This window comes from Lycium ferocissimum, chromosome 3 (genome assembly GCF_029784015.1).
Source record: "Lycium ferocissimum isolate CSIRO_LF1 chromosome 3, AGI_CSIRO_Lferr_CH_V1, whole genome shotgun sequence".
NCBI classification, from domain to species: domain Eukaryota; kingdom Viridiplantae; phylum Streptophyta; class Magnoliopsida; order Solanales; family Solanaceae; genus Lycium; species Lycium ferocissimum.
Window position 1 is genome coordinate 36,252,429 of NC_081344.1, and position 19,274 is coordinate 36,271,702.

General features: G+C 40.5%; 2 protein-coding genes across 2 annotated transcripts; both read left to right on the forward strand.

The window, feature by feature from the left end:
* The first annotated feature begins 12,016 nt into the window (after positions 1–12,016).
* On the forward strand, positions 12,017–12,466 carry LOC132048862 (uncharacterized). Its single transcript, XM_059439549.1, has one exon. The coding sequence runs from the start codon at positions 12,017–12,019 to the stop codon at positions 12,464–12,466; it is 450 nt and encodes a 149-aa protein (XP_059295532.1).
* Positions 12,463–15,210, forward strand: LOC132048863 (uncharacterized). Its single transcript, XM_059439550.1, has 5 exons — positions 12,463–12,576; positions 12,812–13,078; positions 13,250–13,315; positions 13,451–13,513; positions 14,869–15,210. Exons 1-5 carry the CDS (start codon positions 12,463–12,465, stop codon positions 15,208–15,210), a joined length of 852 nt encoding a protein of 283 aa, XP_059295533.1.
* Positions 15,211–19,274: the final 4,064 nt, after the last annotated feature.

Below are 19,274 nucleotides of genomic sequence, written 5' to 3' on the forward strand. Positions count from 1 at the left end.
ATGATTCTTTTTTTTACACCTCATTTCCCCAATATTCCCTTCATACAATACCCCCAAATGTCCTTTCCCAAAAATTAAAATTTGGGCCCCAAAACAATCTACAACCCCCCTAAAAAAATTCCCCCCCCACCGGGTTTCCACTTACTCCAAAACTTAATAGTTTTCATCCATTTATCCATACAACAACACATTCCATTCACTTCCAATACATGTACAAGAAGATTAAACATGACTCCATTAAAGCCTACAACACATGGCTCATGTAAATTTTAAGAACGGTCCAATATCAACATGCAACATTATAAACCAACTTTCACAATCTTTGTTCATTTACATATGTTGGCACACATTCAATTCATCAACAAAACATGCAACATGGAAACCAACCATGGCTTAACCAAGCTCACGGCCACCGCAGAGTTCAACCACACAACATCAATCCAACAACAACATGCACGAATTGTACATTCAAATCATCATACAACACAAGAACAATGATCATTCTTACCTTATAACTTGTTCTTCAACCTTGGCCGAATCCTCAACCCTATTGAAATGCTACACCTCCTTGTCTCTTTCCAATGACTACTACACGTTCTTAAGCACTTGATGAGGAGTTGATTTGATGGAGAAACTAAGATTTTGGATCAATTTGGAGGAGGGTGTTCTCGGCTTGCCTTGTAAGCTCTAAAGCCTCTCTCTCTCTATCACTAAATTTCTCTAACTGTAATGTAAACGACTTTTTTGGTGAAGAATGAACCAGAATTTTGCCTTATATATGAGTTGCAAAGGTTGGACAAGTGTCCCACTTAAATTTTTGGTCAAGAATCCTTGACCATTGCACCACTATGCACGGCCAAACATGGCTTAAAATAATGCGCATGTATTTTTGTTCCCAATCTCACTTAATAACCCACTTATGGTTAATTAATCCTTAATCTCCGATAATATTTCCATACCAAATGAAATCTATAGGCAACTTGTGCATAGAAACAAAATTGGGAAGTGAAAACCCTTACCGGGAACCCTAAAACAGTTTTGTCTTTAACTTGTCGCACTTAGCCTTATAATGTCCCAATGTAGAGATACGGGACCTAACAACATTGTTGGCGTACCTACTGTTGGTACTTGTGATATTGACATATTGTTAGCGTAACACTGTTGGTATTGTGATATGATACATTGTTGGCGTACCCCATTGTTGGTACTTGTGATAATGAACTTGATTGTTGGTGATTGATATATACGCGTGCACGCATTTCCTCGACATTCGTAGATGCTCCATAACGTACGGCCGACACCGGTGATGGATATCGTTGATTGAGTAAATTGATATTTTGATAAACTCTTTTATTTGAGTGATTGTGAAAAGACCGATGTCCAAAGATCAATTCCGAAATCGTTGATTGTATGAAATCGATATTTGATAAACTCTTTTACTTGAGTGATTTTGAGAAGGCCGATGTCTGAGGTTCAATTCCGAAATCATTGACTATGTGAGACCGATATTTGACAGACTCTTTTACTTGAGTGATTGTGAGATGGCCGATGTCCGATGATCTATTCCGACATCATTGTTGCATGGCCGATTCCGATGATATCCCGGAATCGTTGTTAGTGCATGGACTCCGCGGGTCCCGTGGTGGTGTCGGTGAGACTCCCCCTGTGAGAAATTAGCCAGGGTCCTGTCTGTCTGTTGGGAAAAGATCCGGGATGAGTGACACTTAGACTTTACGAGTCACGCTGGGTTGTGCTACCGAGACGTCGATATTTTCGTCCGGAGTACACGTGTCCACCTCATTTGCATGGCATTACACTTCATTCATTCCATCATTGCACTGTATTGCATTATGACTTGATTGAGATACTTGGTGATTGGAATGCTTGATGATTGGATTCGGTCGGATATATTTAGACTTGACATATTTGGGTTTAGATGCTTTACATAGGCTATGACGGATACTTGGTTGTGATTATATTGTCTTATACTTGCTAGATTCCTTGCTTATTTGCTTTATCTTCTAAATTGTGTTAACTATACTTAGTCGGCCGATGATGCTTACTAGTACTGTTGTTTGTACTGATGTCACACCCTAACTTATTAGGGCGTGATGGGCACCCGACCCTACTTAGGGCCCGCTGACTCTCGTGATACTCATAATCATACTGGGCCCGTAAATCATGACATGAATGCACAATGTAAGCTTTTCAGAAAAACATGCCTTTCGTTCATCTCAAATCAAGGGAAATCTGTATACATATGAAACTTGTAACACAATACATAATAATACATCGGCTTACAGAGCCGCTTACAACACTGACATATACTATACGTGACTCTGTCTGCAAAGTCTCTAACATAACCCAAGATACCACAACACAGGTACTCTGACTCGGCAGGCGCTCGGAGAGAGATGGAGCTCGCATCCGACCGGAACATCTTCCACTCACCTGTATATACTCGCGTGGCACGAAACGGCCCCGAAGAAAGCGGTCAAGACGTGGAATATGCATCGAGCATGTAAATCATGAAATACAATAAGCAGAATCATACTGACACAAGGAGTACAGAAAAATCAGCACAGTAACCAGAAAACTGTAAGGCTTGCCTCTGAAACTTAACTCATGTACATATGCATATATATAAACATATAGCGTGTCCCGTCTCTCTAGTGAGGGACTCGGTAAGTAAAATCATCATATACATATATATATAGCGTGTCTCGGCCCTCTAATGAGGGACTCGGTAAGTAAAATCATGTCATCATATATATATATATATACTTAGCGTGTCCCGGCCCTCTAGTGAGGGACTCGGTGAATAGAATCATCATATGCCATCCTGGCCACCATCCCCATATCATCACATCATCATATACATATATATAGCGTGTCCCGGCCCTCTAGTGAGGGACTCGGTGAATAATGCAGGAATGTGCACGAATGCGTGTCCCGGCCCGGACTCGGTTGAAGGACATACCGAGGCCGGCACGAGCGCAGTAGCGAGAAACCATATGCACATAAATCATCATCACGAGGCTCAATGGATAAGTAAGTAGTCGACGCTCGAGAGTCAAAACGGAAATCATGTTAAGTTCTTTCAAAAACAAGTCGTTAGGACTATACAAAGGTAAATCTCGGGGACCACGGATGTGTATCAAACCAATCCGGGCCCGCCCATGAAAGTTAAAGTCATTATACGTTATAAAATCATTTACGAGCATATCAAAGCAATCCGGTTCTGTCTATGAAAGTTAGGGACATCTTCAACATAAAATCCTTTTGGAGTAAAACTCTTTATACCACGTTTGAATTCAATCATACAAAAGACATAAAGGCCATAGTTCTACCACATTAAGAATTCCAACATTAAGAGGTGGATATGAATACGAATCATAAGAGTGGAGTTACCCCAAGGCACAAATCATGTCACATCCTATTTCCGTCTACGACATGCCAAAAGAAGGAAAGAGTAAGCTTTACATACCTTGTCCGCTTCCTAAGCTATTCTGAACTTAAGTCTCGGCTTCTCATAATCTACAGCAACATCATTAGGCACCAAACATTAGCCATAAGCACTTAGGAATTCAATCCTAAGTTAGCATTTGTCTACAGAAATTTGGGCAAGCATTTCCCCTCGTTTATATGTCTAGCCCGAATTCTCAATTCAGTAACCAACAACACCAACAAAACAATACCAATAGTATTAACATCATTTCCAATACCGACGTATGCCATAAAACAGCCCGCACACTGTTTTCTAAATTTCTCAACCAACCAAATTTGCGATATAACTATTTAATAATTTTATTTCCGTAAAGGAGTCGAAATTCATATGAACAACACTAATAACAACAGCCTTCACATTTTACAAGGTAAATACATTTATTTTCATCCAAAATTCACTTCAAATCTCCTTCCATAATTCACAATACCAACAAACGAATTTATCAGACTATTCCCTCCGTGCTAATCCGTTAAAATTCTAAATAAACCGTTAAAAATGAAAAGGAACCGTATTCATACCTTAAGCATGCAGCCCCCACATTATCACTCTTTTCCTTGGTTTATTTTTAGCCCAAATTGAAGACAACGCAACGTACAACACTTTTCTCTTCATGGGCTTCGGAATTCGGGGCTCAGATTTTGGTCAAAATTGATTTTTCTTCTCTCCAAGGCTCTCTCTCTCTTTCCAGAATTTTCTGGTGTTCTTGGTCTGAAAAATGAGAGGAAAGGGCTGAAATTTCACTTAAATAGGCATGGGTCATGGGCCTAACCCGATTGGGCCCGGTTTGGGCCTAGCCCACTGACCTTTCCGTCTTAAAACGTCTATATCTCCTTATCCTGACGTCACCTGTGGGCCCACAACCTATGGTTGGAAAGATAATTCAATTATCTACAACTTCTATCTTTGGTATATTTCCAAATTCCAAACTTATAATACCGTTTCTGCCCCTCGAAGTTAGATCACCCGAAAACGTTACTTAAAAATATTTGCTTGGAGGACTTCCACTTTGATTTGGCTCAAGGGTCCTTCTTGAGTTATGTTTAACTTCACATATGTGATTCATAAATTGTTGCATGTCCCAAAAAAAATCTCAATGTGTGGGCCCCACCTCAGCTTGCGAATAATCCGACGTACAAAAATACGAAATATAATACTGTCAACGTGAGTTTAAATTATGAAGCAACAACATGATTGGCAATTTTTAAGCACGTTAATAAGGACCTTCCAATTGGTTGGAACTGCTAGAAGAAAATAATTTTTCTGATCACTATTCATGGTCTTCCATCTTAGCTTGCCTTGGCCGAATATGGCTCCTTTGGCTTTCTCCAAGTTTCTTGAATTTTCTAAGGGTGAGAATGATGAAGATGATTTAATTAGTAATCTTCTAATCACACATATAAAACATCCATGTGGCCCGTGGCCCTCACCCATGTGGCCGGCCACTTGGCCATTTTTATTTCATGAATTTTTAACTTTCCAATATTCACTTTTAACCCCAAATTTTTTCTTAATATTCCATGCCAACAAAATCATAAGCAACTCATGTCTTAAAGCAAAATCGTAGTTAAAAGTCTCCACTTCGCCTCCCGGAATAGTCTTGTCCTTAACTTATCACGGTTAACTCGGATTGTCCCAATGTACAAAACACGGGATATAACAACTGACCTGCTCTTGCTGCATTCTTTTATGAATGCAGAGTACCAGGTCGGATCTACTTCTGTGACCCGTGGCTGATCGACACTTCAGCTTTCTCTCGAGTTTCCAGGGTGAGCATGGAGTCCGCTGACCTTGAAGACTTTCCAATCGTATGTCTTATTTTCATTTCAGAGATATAGACATTTATGTAGTAGTATTCCAGATTGTACTATTCCCTTAGTTGCTCTTGTATTATTCAGACTAGACCCTGGGGGTATTTACTGTCTTCCGCACTTTTGCTACTATCTATATTTATACATATCGTGAGACTTATGTATTTATTGATTTCCGCTACTTAACTTTCATCAATTTATGTATTGGTTCATTGTTGGGATGAGGGTTCGCTTACCAAGGTGGGAAGGTTAGTGCCTGCACGACCTAGGCTAAATGGGTCGTGAGATGAAGTATTTTAAAAAAAAAATTAAATTTCCACTAAGATGTCTTAGTGGTGCTTTTATTTATTGAATTAAGAAAAAATCTTGTGAAGTTTTGATAATTGACAAATAACATACAAGTGACAATTGGTGTTCAAGAAGAATGGACAAATATGTGTAAGAACCACGTCCTTAATAGATCTCCAAAAGGAATTGGTGAAGCTGACAACAAGGATTTCTAAGCAAGTCAAACTGGGATTGATTTCTTGAATTATTGAACCAAGTCTTGGTTGGATTTGGAAAACTACAAGTTGCTATTCTACTCCTATATAAACATTGCATTGATGCTTTGAAAATCGCCACAAAAGAGAGACTACTAAAATAGGAGAGATATCTAAACGGGTGTCTTGAATAAGAAGAACAAGAAGAATCAACTTCAACAATGAAGAATAACCTATTTCTATCAAGATTTATCCATACAGTTCTTGAGTTTTAATAGTTAGATTCTTGTGGTCTTAACTGTTGTTGCTTGCAAACGCACACGCAAGTATTTGCGGTCGTACAAGTAATCGTACCCACAGGGACTTATGATTAACTATTTACTAAATTAAACTAATGCTAATTATCTAAACAAGAATAAAATCCAAAGTTATATTTATTAACTAACTAAAAATAAAAGAAAGCAAATAATGAACTTCAACCAAGAAAGATCGAATTTTTATCGGAGAAGAGATAGATCTAGGGTTATGACCACAAACAATCCAATTGAGTCTTCCAATTGCTATACCTATTTTATTTCCTGGGTTACTAATTGACGGGTTGATGTTAACTTTATGATATTCTTTCGAAATACTCACAAGCCTGTAGATGCTACTCTTAACGCCTGTATTTTTTTTATCACAAGAAGTAACAAGAACACATTTATATCTCCGTATCCAACTCAGTAGGGCTAAAGGGTATATTTCTATCCGCAGTAGCGAAACGATTAAATCGAACAAACTCTATTTATTCTTATTACGTATATGAATTCCTTCTTTCAAGTCAACTCACGCACCACAGATAGTGTCTAACTATTGGCCAAATAATCAAACAATTAAGTACAAAAATAAATAAGTAACCCAAAGATGGAAATTCAATAGATATAAACAATAATCAAATGTCAACTTTCATGTTTGTGTCAAAACCCTAGAACTAAAGAGTTTAGCTCCACATAGGCATGGAGGAAAAACAACAAATCATCCGAATAAAAACGTAAAAATGAGTATTATAGAGAAGAGAAGGTAAAACCCTATAACTACAGCCTTCACGGAGGCTTCGAGCTCTCTTTAGGTCCAAAGTTCTATAAAAATCGTATAGAATATGTATTTATAGGGTACCAAAAGGCTTGGGCTTTTCAAAAACCAATTCCAACTCGGATTAGGAAAAATGTTGGAATAACCCTGGCGCGATGAGGCCTGTGTCGCACATAAGGCGTCGCGCACAGCCACAATTTCAGTGAACAATATTCCTGGCTGCCAGGTGCGAGTGTTGACTTTACTCTTCTCTTTTATTTTGCTTCTTTTTCTTCTTTATTCTTTCGTCTTCACTTGGTTGCCACGCACAAATTCAATTTCAATCTTCAATCTACACTTTATTACTTTTGAAACATTTTTTCCATTCAATCTATCATAAAATCATGTTGTAATCATTATGTCCCTTTCCTTGTCTCCCTTTTTTCCTTTCTTTTCTTTTTCTTCCTTGTTTTACTCAATTTTTGCTCCAAATATCTTCATCTTCATCCCGTTTTATTCCTATATAGTAAAAATATAATATTAAGCACAAATCATTATAATTAATACTCAAACGACGATTAAAAGTACTAGAATGTGAGAAAACAATGAGTAAATATATGCATTTTTGGCCGAACATCAACTGTACATTTAGGGGTCATTTGGTAGCTTGTTAAGAGACCCTTATTCATGTAGTATTCTCTACATAACTTATATAACGTTTGATAGCTAGTTAGTGGATAGGTAATTTAGGTATAAAATTAATATGACATTTGATTTGCAATTTTGAAACCCGTATAACTAATACATGTATAAATTATGAGGGAATCTATGTATTATTTTATGCGGGGTAGAATATAAAATAGCTAATACCCATATAACTAATACATGAATAAAAAGTTTGAAATGAAAACACTACCCTTTATCACTCCCCACTTGAATTACTCCCCTTTTCTACATACAGAAAGTCAGATGTGCTTATACGATTATTTTGTAAGGTAAAGAATGGAAGACTCTTTTTCTTTTCCAGTGACAAACTCAGTGAAAAATCTTTTGATCCAGTATTTTTTCCTTGAGGTTAGAACTTCTTGAAACCCTAAACTTTGCTTATCTTTCTTCTTCTTCTCCTCTTGATTTTTCCTCTTGTTGATCGGGTGAGAGATGAATGAAACCCTATATTTTCTAGTAAAGTTGAAGTTTTGAGTACACCCAACTTTGATGTGTTTTTTTTTCCAATCAAAATTATGCCTAAAAGGGCATTTTTATAAAATTCTGCAATCCAAAAGGTCCAAAAAGAACAAACAAACAAAAAAGGTCCAAAAAGCAAACAAAAATAAAGTTATAACATTTGTGTGCCCAAATAGGCAAGTCTACGAATTGATGCCCTAAAATTTCTCTCTTTTGTCGGTGATTTCACCATCTCAGGTGAAGCTCCATCAGCTATCTTCTTCTTGTTTCTTTGAATTCGCACCTCTGCATGTTAATGTTGAAGGATCCTCCAATTGTTTCATCACATCGTCCTCACCATCTGTGTTGACCGTCACTCGCTGCATCTACATGTACAAATCTAACTCGTTCATGAGTTGTTGACCTTTATCTATTCTGGTGAATCGCCAAATCTTGCATAACAAGTTTTGTTTTCCTCAGCTGCTTGTATTTCTTTGAACTTATGTGTTTCACCATGTAACGAAATCTCTGCAAAGAAAATTGATTAGACAAAATGATTTTCGGCCTCTCCATTTGGTATTATTGCATTGTAGTTCTCATCTCAGTACTCTAATTCTCAGATAAGGTATCTAATTTTTGTCATTATTGATTATCCTCTTTCTTGCCACATCCATCTCCCCAAATGTTTGATATCTCACTTTTCCTTCATCCATTGCTTGATTCGCCAAATAGTCAGCCAACTTGTTTTCTTCCCTCAAAATGTGAGTGAATTTAGTTTGTAATCTCCTTCCTAGATCCCGAATCTCCTCTATCCAGCTTGCTAAAGACCATGGTGGTTTCCAATCCTCTGAATTATTTGTAAATCAGTTTGCATGATGATTTAATCTAGCTGTTGTTGTATGCACCATCTCAGAGCCTGTAAAATTACTAAAGTCTCAGTGTCAATGTTTGTTGGATACCCTGTTTCCTCTACCTGAGCATATATATTATATTTCCTTCTGTATTTCTCACACAAAAACCATATGCTCCCCTGGCTAGATTGCCCCAAGATGCTCCATATGTGTTACACAGTATCCAACCTTGTGGTAGTGGTTGCTATGTTATCTTAGTGACCCTTTATCTTGGTTTATACCCCTCTAGCAGAATCATGCCATTCCAATTATGAGGAATTTTCTTGATAGAGGGATTTCTGTATTGAACCAACCTATGCATAGTAGAGAAAATTTGATAGATACATCTACCCATTGATCTATGTTCTCCATGTTTCATGGCATTTCTTCTCTTTCATATTTTCCAAACTACAATGGCAGGCATATCCACCATAGCTTAAGTCTCTGTGCTACAGGGGCTATCCACCATTTCACTATGATTTGTTGTAACTGTAGTCCTTCTATATTCAGACCTGCAACAGAAAGAAAATAGGATCAAGTCCTGTAATGACCCTCTCGGTCGTTATGAAAAATCCAGGATCACCCTACCAAATTGAACCCTTCCAAGGGTAGAACGAGGTAATAGAAAGCCAAATGTAGAAGTCTAAGAACTAAAAACTTATCTTGTTTGTGATTATTGTTTGGTTGTGTTGAGTCCATTGGGGAGTGACGTAGGAAATTAGATCTCTATTGGGGTTTTCATGGCCATGGGTGAGTCCGTATGGTGTTTTAACATTAATGTGCTTGTTTGTTTGTGTTTGTGAGGCCTCAGATGAAGTGTAGTTTGGTAGAGTAAAAAATTGGAGAAATTAGCGAGCCCACTGGTTTAGTGGCACCACTGTGGCAGATCTCTCGCCGCCACGGACTTATGAGAAGTGGGGTGCCCGCTATGGCGAACTTTGAACTGCTGTGGCAGTTGCGCTATGGCGGGTCCGTGCTCGCCACAGCGGAAGGTACCATTAGTGAAGGTTCGCTACAACAGCCCTTGTCCGCTATAGCGAGACCACTGCAGCGACAAAATGACCGCCGCAGCGGTCGACGAGGGCAGAATCTCGATTTTTAAACACTTTGTTCCGAATTCTTTATTCATAAAACTCCAACACAGTTCTCAAGTAGCACCTAGAGTGAAATTCTAAGGCTAGGGCAAGAATATTCTTGAGAGGGGAAGTCTCAACCATACCTTTCTTCATTATGCTTTTCTCTCTAAGATTTTTATCATTCTAATGGGTCTAACGTGGTGAATTGGGACTAGAAACCCTAGAACTTAATAGACCTCTAATAGTTGGTGGGCTTTGAATGATATTGTGTGATTATCATCTAAAGGCCTGGGTTATCACTTTCTAATTAAGAATTGAAACGTTAGAGACATGAACTAAGTGAATTGAGACTTAGGGTTTCATAAAGATGGTAGCTTGACCATAGAAATTGCTTGTAAGAGATAAGTTGAGTGAATAACCTTATGAATTGATAGTTTATGGTTGCTAAGGCCAATGTTAGGATGATTTGCACCTAGTAAGCATTCACCCATTAGAAAGGGGTAAAGTGGAAGGGTGTTCATTGAATTGATATTGTTGACTAGAGTGATTGTGACTTATTTAGCATCCTAATTGCTAGACTTTGAGCATTCCGAGGCGTTACGGAAGGGGAAGGCCATAGCGGAGTGATTCGCGTTGTTCCAGCTCTGCAGTTAAGGTAGGTTACGGTGTACTTGAGTTAGACTTTGATTAGTTGATTGCATGTATTATCAGTTTGATAGGAGAAAGCATGTCTAGTCTTCAGGCATAATGTGTGGTTGGAATTCCTATATGCTATTGATTGATTAATAATGTGGGATTAATGCCATTATCCGATGTGTTGCGATCTATATTTTGATAACAATTGTGGTGAGAAGTTAATATGATCTTCTTAGTAAAATTGAGATACTACTTGATAATCTATCATTGAAAGTGATGTGACATATATATATATATATATATATATATATATATATATATATATATATATATATATATGAAAATATGAGGATGTGACCTATGTATAAAAAGGCACATTTGACAAGGGGTGAGGATGTGACCTAGATTATAGGCTCATGGTCCGAAGTCAGTTCCAGAACGAGTGGTATATGGAGACCATGGGTCCCCTGTAGGTCATGGGTATTGGACAAAGACACCAATTAACCTGTATGTATATGGGTGATCAGTTATTGAGTAAGTCAGAATGTTGTTGGGAGGCTTATTCCATTGCTTGTTTTCGTTGACTTGATTGTTAATATCATTGATTTACTTGGTGTTGGCTATCTGATTATGTGCTGTTGACTGGTCTGTCTCTTTTATTGATTTTATGATTCATGCATGATACTAATCTTAGTCAGCCTATGATATCTACTGGTACATAATGTTTGTACTGATACTACCTTGTTGCATTCTTTTGAGTGCAGATTGTGACCCAGAGACTGCTACTCGACCTCACATTTAGCTTGAGGCCATTTGCTGACAGATTGAGGGTGAGCTTCTATCCGTGCCAGGCCACCCAATGATCTTCCTTATTCTAATGTCTATTTCCACTCCAGACATTGATGTTTATTTATTTCAGACAGTATGAATTCCTTAGACATGTTTTGGATTAGAGTCCTTGTACGGTGACTTTGGGAATTTGGGGTTGTAATAGTTAGGACTTCTGCATTTACATTATGGTTTTATGGAATGACTACTTTTGATTAGTCTTACGTTTAATTTGTTGTGAACTGAATGAATTAGCTAAATAAAAATGGACTTTGAATGAGTAGATGGTTAAGCGTACTTGTTCGCCTACTAGGAGTTAGTGTGGGTGCCAGTCATGGCAGGTTGGGTCGTGACAGAGTTGGTATCAGAGCATTAGGTTCATCGATCTCATCGTACAAGGACATGCCTTGCAGAGTCTTGTGAATCAGTAAGGACACATCTGTACTTACCTTCGGGAGACTACCCGACACTAGGAAAATTCCCTTTTCTTTCTTTCTTTCTTTCGTGCTACTTGATTCCAATTGGCATCTGGATGATTCAAATTGGTATCTAACTATCCTTCATTCTCTCGCATATGGCGAGAACACGCGCGGCAACAGCCAAAAGTAGAGGAGCAGGTAGAGGGGCAACGCCGGTTGGAGGTGGAGTCCCAGCAGTTGATGCCATGCCTCTAGTGGCTCCTAATGAGGCCGCGGGAGATGCAACCGCACCAGCTCAGCCAGCGGTAGTGCCAGCTTCGCCAGGGGCTGCAGCTGCTCCAGGTTTACCAGATGCGATGGCTCAGGTGCTGAACTGGTTACATGGGTTGGCACAGACCGGAGCGATACCGGCCGTTCTAGCAGGTAGGGGTGTAGGGATAGTGGCCCCAGGTCCGGACAGAGTTCAAGCTCCAGGAGTTCAGCATGCCGCAACCGTGGCTCTTCGCTTAGATGAAGTTCTGAGCTTCGAGGCATTTCTGAGGCCAGTTGCAGGGCCGGTGATGACCGGTGAGGAGCATGATTTATTTGGAGGTTCACTAAGATGAAGCCTTCAGTTTTCTATGGTACTGAGTCAGAGGATGCGTACGAGTTCATTATAGATTGTCATGAGAGGCTCCATAAGATGGGAGCAGTGGACAAGTATGGCATTGAGTTTGTGACTTTTCAGTTCTTGGGTGATGCCAATTGTGGTGGAGGGCATATGTAGAGTGTAGGCCAGCTGGGTCACCTCCGTTGACTTGGGTTCAGTTCTACTAAGTGTTCTTAGAGAAGTATGTTTCGCGTACTTTGAGGGACATGAAGAAGGATGAGTTTGCTAATATTGATCAAGGATACTCGTCTGTTACTGTTATGAGTCCCGTTTTCATTCCTTATCTCGATATGCTCTTTAGTTGCTGCCTATTGAGGAGGAGAGGATTAGACATTTTGTGAAAGGATTGAACACTGGACTTCAGCTATCAGTTCTTCAGCTTGTAGCCACTGGGGCTTCATTCCAGGAGATAGTGGAGTATGTCCGTGTTGTTGAGGGGATTAGACAGGAGGGTTATGCAAAGCAGGCAGAGAAGAAGGCCCGAAAGCGTGGAAATTTCAGCAACTCCTTCTCTAGGGGTCAGAGTTCTCAAGTGTATTCAGGGCGTCCGATTCAGTCCGCTATGCAGGTGTCTGCTGGGGGCCCATCAGGGGCCAATTATCATTCTTTGAGATAACATGGGGGATACACCGCTTCATAAGCTTCTGTTCTGCAACCTACGCTGGAACGTTCTTGTTATGAGTGTGGTGAGTAAGGGCATATTAAGTGGTTTTACCCCAGACTCAGACATGGTGGTCAGGGGGCTGAGTATCAAGGTTCCCGAGCTCCATTTGCACCAGATAAGGGAGGCAAGAATAGTGTACAGGTAGGGCGGGGCGGCCACACCGCTGGTAAGGGTGAAGCTCAGCCTAACCGTGGCGGATCTCAGCCAGGCAGAGGTGGACAGTAGCTCAGTAGGGGTGGGGCTCAGACTGGATAGGGTAATCACAATGGTTCACAGGTTACAGAAGGGCGCAGTCACTTGTATGCTTTCCCAGGAAGACCAGAGGCTGAGGCCTCCGAGGTACTATCTCAGTTTGTGACCGGATGGCTTCTGTTTTATTTGATCCGGGTTCTACTTTTTCATACGTGTCTTCATATTTTGCTGTGGGTTTGGATGTGATTTGTGATACACTTGATGCCCCTATTCATATGTGTACTCCGATCGGGGATTCGGTGGTGGTAGATAGAGTCTACCGTTCTTGCGCTGTTACGTTTATGGGGTATAGTACTTGGGCGGATTTAATGATCCTAGACATGGTAGACTTTGATGTCATCTCGGGCATAAGTTGGTTGTCCCCGTATTATGCGATTCTGGATTGTCACTCTAAAACAGTTACCTCAGCTATGCCCGGGGTACCTAGACTTGAGTGGAAATGTAACCTTACTCCCCTCCCTGAGAAAGTTATATCCTTCATTCGTGGTAAGAAGATAGTAGAGAAGGGTTGTTTATCTTATTTGGCATATATCTGTGATACCAGCGCAGATACTCCAGCTATTGATTCAGTTCCAGTGGTACGCGAGTTTGCGGATGTGTTTCCCGCGGACTTGCCAGGAATGCCACCTGACCGTGACATTAACTTCCAAATTATTTAGACCTAGGGACTCGTCCTATCTCTATTCCACCCTATAGGATGGTGCCAGTAGAGTTAAGGGAATTGAAAGAGCAGTTGTAAAATCTCTTTAGTAAGGGGTTTATTCACCCAAGTGCCTCTCCTTGGGGTGCTCCCGTACTGTTTGTTAAAAAGAAGAACGGGTCTATGCATATGTGTATTGATTATCGTCAGCTGAATAAGGTTACTATCCGAAACAAGTATCCTATACCTAGTATTGATGATTTGTTTGATCAGCTACAGGGAGCTTCTGTGTTCTCTAAAATTTTGGGTATCACTAGTTAAAGATTCGGGTAAAAGATGTTCCTAAGATAGCCTTCAGGACCAGGTATGGACATTATGAGTTCTTGGTTATTTCTTTCAGGCTTACCAATGCCCCGGCTGCGTTCATGGATTTGATGAACAGTGTTTTTAGCCCTATTTAGATTCTTTTGTGATAGTGTTCATTGATGATATCCTGGTATATTCTAGAAGTAAGGAGGATCATGAGAAACATTTGAGCATTTCTCTTGGGGTATTACGGGAAAAGAAGTTGTAGGCTAAGTCCTCCAAGTGTGAATTTTGGTTGTCATTTGTGTCCTTCTTGAGACATGTAATTTCGAAGGAGGGTATTATGGTGGTTCCGCAGAAAATTCAGGTAGTCAGGAAATGGACTAGGTCCATGTCAGTGATTGAAATATGTAGTTTCGTAGGTCTGGCTAGCTATTATCATCAGTGTGTGAAGGAGTTTTCCTCTATTGCTTCTCATTTGACCCGTTTAACCTAGAAAGAGGTACCGTTCCAGTGGTCCGATGAGTGTGAGGAGAGCTTTCAAAAGTTCATGACCTTATTGATGATAGCTCATATTCTAGAATTGCCCGTGGAGGGCAAGAATTCTGTTGTTTATTGTTATGCTTCACGCTCTGGATTAGGTGCTGTTTTGATGCAGGAAAAGAAGGTAATTGCTTACGCTTCTAGAAAGTTGAAAGTGCATGAGAATAACTATCCTACTCATGACTTAGAATTGGCAGCAGTGGTGTTTGCGCTGAAAATCTGGAGGCACTACTTGTATGGTGTCCATTGTGAGGTGTACACTAATCATCTCAGCTTGCAGCATGTATTCACTTAGAGGGATCTGAACTCTAGACAGTGGAGATAGATGGAGTTATTGAAGAATTATGACATCACCATTCTGTACCACCCTGGTAAGGCGAATGTGGTGGCCGACGTGTTGAGTAGGAAGTCAGCCAGTATGGGAAGTCTAGCTTGTTTGATCTCTTCGGAGTGTCCGCTAGCTAGAAAGGTTCAGACTCTGGCTAACAGTTTTATGAGGCTAGATATGTCTAGCACGGGCTGAGTGTTGGACTGTGTTGAGGCTAGGTCATCGTTTCTGGAGCAGATTAAGGCCAAGCAGTTTGAGGATGTTAAGTTGTGTAAAATTCGTGACAAGGTGTTGCGTGGTGAGGCCAAGGAGGCCGTGATTGATGAAGAGGGAGTGTTACGGATTAAGAGGCAAGTTTGCGTGCCACATGTGGGTGATTTGATTAAGACTATTCTGGCAGAGGCCCACAGTTTGAGGTATTCCATTCATCCTGGCGCTACTATGATGTATTGAGATCTGAGACAACATTACTGGTGGGCTAGGATGAAGCGTGACATAGTGGAGTTCGTTGCTCAGTGTTTGAACTGCCAACAGGTGAAGTATGAACATCAGAAACCTGGGGGTACACTTTAGAGGATACCCATTCCTGAGTGGAAGTGGGAAAGAATAGCAATGGGTTTCGTGGTTGGTCTTTCAAAGACGTTGGGGAAATTTGATTCCATATGGGTTATCGTTGACAGGTTGACTAAGTCGGCTCATTTTATTCCTGTTCGGATAACTTATGACGCTGAGAAACTAGCTAAGATCTACATTCGTGAGGTTGTTAGATTGCATGGGGTTCCTATTTCCATCGTGTCCGATAGAGGCACGTCGATTACATCTCGATTTTGGAAGCATCTGCATGAGGAATTTGGTACTAGGTTGAACCTTAGTACAACTTTCCACCCTCAGACTAACGGGTAGTCCGAGCGAACTATGTAGGTTCTTGAGGATATGCTTCGAGCTTGTGTGATAGATTTTGGTGGTCACTGGGATCTGTTCTTACCATTGGCAGAGTTCGCATATGACAACAACTACTACTCGAGCATCGTCATGGCTCCATTTGAGGCCTTGTACAGGAGGAAGTGTAGGTCTCCTGTTGGTTGATTCGATGCGTTTGAGGTGAGACCTTGGAGTACAGACCTTCTGAGAGAGTCCTTAGAGAAGGTGAAGGTGATTCAAGCAAAGCCTTTGGCTGCCCAGAGTTGGAAACAGGAGTATGCGGACCGAAAGGTCCGAGATCTTGAGTTTATGGAGGGAGAGTAAGTTTTGTTGAAAATTTCACCCATAAAGGGTGTGATGAGGTTTGGAAAGTGGGGCAAGCTCACCCCGAGATTTATTGGGCCATTTGAGATGCTCAAGTGTGTAGGGGAGGTAGCTTATGAGTTGGCTTTACCTTCGGGCTTATTAGGCGTTCATCCGGTATTTCATGTTTTGATGTTGAAGAAGTATTATGGCTATGGTTTGTACATAATTCGTTGGGATTCAGTTTTACTAGATGAGAACTTGACTTATGAGAAAGAACCTATCGCGATCTTAGGTAGAGAAGTTAGTAAGTTGAGTTCGAAGGAAATAGCCTTCGTGAAAGTTCAGTGGAAAAATCACCCAGTTGAGGAAGCTACTTGGGAAATAGAATCGGATATGCATAGCAAGTTTCCTCAGCTTTTCGCCGAGACAGGTACTTTTCCCAGATTCCTCATCCTTGTCTATTCAGGGACGAATGGTGTTTCAATTAGTATCCGATGTAACGAACCTCCCGGTCATTATGGAAAATCTTGGATCACCCACTAAATAGAACCCTTCCAAGGGTAGAACGAGCGAATAGAGGCCCAAATGTAGAAGCCTAAAAATTGAAAACTTGGCTTGTTTTTTATTATTGTTTGGTTGTGTTGAGTCCATTGGGGGGTGACATAGGAAATTAGATCTCTATTGTGGATTTCGAGGCCACAGGTGAGTCTGTATGATGTTTTTGCATTAATGTGCTTGTTTGTTTGTGTTTGTGAGGCCTCGGATGAAGTGTAGTGTGGTAGAGTGAAAAACTAGAGAAATTAGCGAGCCCACTGGTTTAGTGGCACCACTGCGGCGGGGCCGCTGTAGGGGCAGATCTCTCGCCGCCGCGGACTTATAGGAAGTGGGGTGTCCACTATGACGGACACTGGACCGCTGTAGAGGTTGCGCTATGGCGGGTCCGTGCTTACCACTGTGTAAGGCAGCATTAGTGGAGGTCCGCTACAACGAGCCCTTGCTCGCTATAGCCAGACCGTTACAGCGATAAAATGACCGCCGCAGCGGTCGACGGGGGGTAGAATCCCAATTTTTAAACACTTAGTTCTGAATTCTATATTCATAAAACTCGAACAAAGTTCCCGAGTAGCACCTAGGGCAAAATTCAAAGGCTAGGGCGAGAATATTCTTGAGAGGTAAGTCTGAACTTGTTACACCTCGGAAATTTCCCCTTAGTATATAAGTGTGTAGGCTCCGGAAGGACATGACGTATACGAGGTTGGATAAGCAAGAAGTAGAAATTGATAATCCTAATCAAGATTCCAAAGGCATCCGAGTTGAAGCAAGGAAGTCGTTAAGGGAATCGAGTTATAAGTTAGTGTATTGGATGCAAACTAGGAGTATTGAGTTAATGATTCCTCAAGGATGTTGTGGAGAAGAGTTATAATGCTCCTTAGAATGATATTGAAGTGTTGGGCAAGTGCCGAGGAGGTTTCATAAGGGTTGGAGATCAAACGAAACGACGGGAACCATTCCGGTGGAACTGTGAGTTCCACGGCTAGGTTCCACGGACCGTATAGTGTTCCACGGACCGTGGGTGTGTCCGTGGAACAGCCAGCAGAAAGGTGGCTGGCTGGTCGTGAACCACGACCAGTTCCACGACCAACAAGGGTTCCACGGACCCGTGAATCCTGTCCGTGGAAGTCCCACTCGGCTGAGCTTCTCCAAGTCTTTAAATGTTTAGTCCACTTCATTTTATTCATTTCCAACCACGACTTCAACCCTTCCACACCTCTAGAACCTTCTAAACATTTCATCTACAAGAAACTAAGGAGATCAAGGATCAATAACAAGATTTGAGGAGAATCAAGCCTAAGAAACTCCATTAAAGCTACCAAAGTCAAGGAATTTCAAGAAAGAAGAAATAGGGTTTTGTGCTAGAAGGTGTATTATCATTCAAGGTTTATTCCTCTACCATTTGAGGTAAGTTTCATGAACTTTACATGTTATTTGAAGTATTATTAAGATGAAACACTTAGATTATGAAAGAGTATAGAAAATGGGTCATAAATGAGTGAATAATGTCATTGTTGAATAGTAGTTGAGATGAATCATGGAAATGGTTATGTTGAGATTATGAACGTGTTATAAATGATATTTAGAGCATGAAATAAGTATTATAAGTGAACAAACGCGACAATAAACCTTAGTCATGAATATGGAGAATTTAGGTGAATGTATGAAATGCGAATCATGGAAATGAATGACGATTGTTGTTAGCGATTTTGTGATGGTTGTTATGGGTGTTGGGAGTTGATATGGAACATGGAGGAAAGTAATATAAACAAAGGAAATGCTGCCCAAATTCCTATAGCTTTAGTAAGTATGTTTTCACAATTATATAGCTAATGTCGATACGAATTCCATTGAAGGTAAACGAGTGTATTTAAGGAGCACAAGCGAGCACTAGAATAGTTAAGCGGCAAAGGTATGTGAGGCTAGTCCTTTCTTTCTAAGGCATGAATCTTATGGCATGAATTCCCTCCTTTCTCATGAATGTCCTATATTCCGAAAAGCTAAGAGTCTATGTTCATGAATAGCTATATGAAATAAGAGATGCATTATGAGTACGTTAATGATGATGATGATGTTAAGTCTAAAGAAGCTATAGCCCATGATATGATGCTATTTATAATCTATTGATGTTGATCATTATATACACTCACCTTATGCTTGTTCCTTCAAGGGAGCGAATACTTAAGAGCTCCATAATGAAATTGGGGGGCCCGACCTTTTTCCCCCGATAAAGTATGGTTTTAAAAACTATG